Here is a 3,359-nt window from a genome sequence, read left to right as displayed (position 1 = left end):
CAAAAACGTGTCTATTTAAAGTTAGAAATGTGAAAAACTGATGCATTAAAGCAAACCATTAACTGGTTAATGAATATGGAAAAAGGCTGTCTGAAACCCAGATGTGTTACTGTAAACTGTAAAAGACATCTGTTCCCTCCTTCATGTCTCTACACGCTTTGGTATGTCATCACAGGAAGTTGTGATGCAGCAAAATAAGTTCTCTGCAATGTATAATATGTCTTTCACATGAATAGGTAGCTTGTTAATGCAAAGTATGCCTAAAGTGGATATGTGCTATTTCATTAGGACAGTGAACCTGAATTATTTATCCATTGTTATGTTTATGTTGATTTGGTATGGTAAGTAAATAACTGTACTAATAGAAACCTAATGAAATAATGAAAGAAGTACATGTTTTTTAACTTGTTCTAATTCACATAACCTTTAAGCCGTCTATTCTGTACCAATAACATTTTAAATTTTATCATTTTACAGAGAAATGCTGTGCTGAATCAGTGACTCAGTCAAAACACTTTATAACGGCGTATGAGGGAATGAACATTACATTAGATTGCTTACATGATACAGTTACTAGCAGAATGTTTTGGTACATTCAAGACCTTGGTGGCATACCTGAACTTATTGCTGAGAGTTATGTAGAACCAAAAGATTATTCACCAAGAATTCGTGGAAGAGCAGAAGCTGTTTTTAACAGAACTCAGAAAGCCTTCCCCCTGACTCTGTCTTTCCTGAAGATGTCTGATAGTGCCGTCTATTATTGTGTCTTGAGTGCACAGTGTGTTACAGCAGTACAGCCTGTAATACAAATTCAGGAAACGGCAAACCATTGCAAAATAGAAATGATCAACAACTGAGAAAGTTGCATTAACATGAATTAATGTACATACTAGTGTTAATATTAATATTATTACACACATACATATATTTTATATAAAATATATATATGTATATATATATATATATATATATATATATATTATCACACACATATTACACACACACACATATATATGTGTGTGTGTGTGTGTGTGTGTGTGTGTGTGTGTGTGTGTGTGTGTGTGCATGTATATAACTGAAAGAATTGATAGGACTGTAGAATACTGGGAGAAACTGGAATGAGGCTGAAATGAATGTCGTTATCTGTTAATTACCTAGAACTGTGCTGAACAGGTGCCAGTCTCTCCTATATGTACCAAATCTTCTTGTCTCTCTCAGAATAAAGTCTGCATACACTGTAGTTTGTTTAAGAATGTTTTATTATTCACAGTGAAGGCAGATAAGAATATCTGAATCAAATCTTACTGTTTCCAGTAACAGTGCTGATTAAGTGAAATAGACTGAATTATAATGTCCATAGCTTCTGCAGTCATTATACTGTTTGTAGATTCTGTCCTCAGAATATCACATTTTATTGTCTCTAATAACAGTGCTGATAAACTGAATTATTATTATGTCTGTACCCTCTGCACTCATATTCCTTCCATCCTTAATAATATAATTAATATTCTGGAATGCTGGATACTTGACCTAGCTTTTGCACTCACTAGCGAGTGTCTGTACCAGACTTCTGAGGACTTCACTACAATAACTTTCTGTATATTAGTCCAAACTAACTATGTCTGGAGTATCTCCCAATAATATCAAAACCCCATTCATTTCTATACACCTCTTTAACCTTGGTTCCCAAGCCTCATACCTTCTAAACAAGATCTGTTTGTACTCAATGTACTGCACATTCTGTTAGCACATTTTATTCTTATCAATAACCTGAACTGAAGGTTATTTTCATGATTGAAAGTGCATTCACTGAAACTGCTTACAAAATGTGAAAGCCCACTTTAACATGGCTGCATTTCTAGACTTATGCAAAGAGAATACTGTGTTTTGGTCTAACAAACAACATTTAAATTAAACCTGATCTTACAATAATGAAAACCAGTGCCACCTGAAATCCAGTGACTCTGGCTGGTGCAAGCTTGCTACCTGATGGGACAGATGGTGAGGGTAACAAAATTCAGCACACTTACTGACTCTGCATACATATATATATATATATATATATATATATATATATATATATATATATATATATATATATATATATATATATGTATATATATATATAGTTTCACTTCATAATCATGAATTGCTGAAATATCCCATTTCAGCAATTAGGTCCATGAAGCCAAAACTTCAAAATAACGAAAGTGCATAAGCGCGAAGAGGACTATGTCAAATTCATGCTTATGCATTTATGTTATCTTATGGAAGTGTTTTTATGGGATGGTGTCTGCAGTTTAAGGTGCGTGAGTGTGCATGTGTGTTTTTGTAACTTGTATGAGTGGGTTAGGGTAGGGAGGTGGAGGTATGAGTGTGTGTGATGGCTGTGTGTAATTTTTTTTTTCTGTTTGTTTGATCTTGGAGTTAGTATATATAAGTAGGCAGTGCAGGGGGGCTTGCCCCTCTGCATTTGTGTAGTGTAGGTGTGCGTTTGTGTGGTGTTTTGTTGCATTTAATTGTTTTGTGGTGTGGGTGTTATGGTTTGTGTGTTGTGTGCTTTATGCTGTGTGTTCGATGTTGTGGTTTCGTGATTGTGAAGTGTTGGTGTTGTGGTGGTTTCGGCTTTATACTGTCGAAATGCTGAAATTCGATATTTCAGCTTTTCAGCAGTATGAAGTGAAACTGTATATATATATATATATATATATATATGTTATATTTGACACTGCTTTATATGAGGATCACATCAGCATGACATATTTACTTCACACAAATGTTTCTTGATTTTTTTGATGGCAGGTTTGATGCTTTCTTTTTGTTTTTTTTTTTTTGTTTGTTTTTTTTTTTGCTTTTTATTTAGTATAATTTTCCCTGACTACCTGACACTTTCATGCCTTTTTGTTGTTATTGCTTTTTTGAAACAATACCCAGTTTTGTAAAAGTCTCCTCACCCGAAGTCTAGAACTCATAGCCTTCATTGGGGACAGTAGGAATGTATTAAGACACAGTTCTTTTTATCAACCACTTCTTCATTAAGAGTAATATGACTTCTTATTGCAGTTGTTGTGCACAAACACTTCATATTATCTATCTTCAAATATATGTTTGTCTCACAGCACAGTTCTTCTTCTCCTCCAGTCATGAAATCTTCATTTTTATACTGTTGCCCCATTTTACCATTAAACTAATGGCGAACCACAAAATGTTCTAAGTGCACTGTGTATTGGTGAAGCACACTTTTTAGTGGCCACCTATTCCCAAATGTCTGCCTATTTTCAGGTATAATGCACTCCCTGTGATCACTTAATACAGGACATCTCTTTCATTAATAGTTTATGGTGCTAGCTGTCTAAATC

General features: G+C 34.3%; 1 gene segment (V, D, J or C); it reads left to right on the top strand.

Annotated features, from left to right (window-relative positions):
• Window positions 1-231: 231 nt before the first annotated feature.
• LOC122790820 lies at window positions 232-892 on the top strand. The segment is given in 2 exon segments: window positions 232-341; window positions 478-892. Coding segments are annotated over 2 exon segments (474 nt in total).
• Window positions 893-3,359: the final 2,467 nt, after the last annotated feature.

This window comes from Protopterus annectens, chromosome 16.part0 (genome assembly GCF_019279795.1).
Source record: "Protopterus annectens isolate FY-2018-M chromosome 16.part0, PAN1.0, whole genome shotgun sequence".
NCBI classification, from domain to species: domain Eukaryota; kingdom Metazoa; phylum Chordata; order Ceratodontiformes; family Protopteridae; genus Protopterus; species Protopterus annectens.
This window is presented reverse-complemented; position numbering and strand designations above follow the sequence as displayed.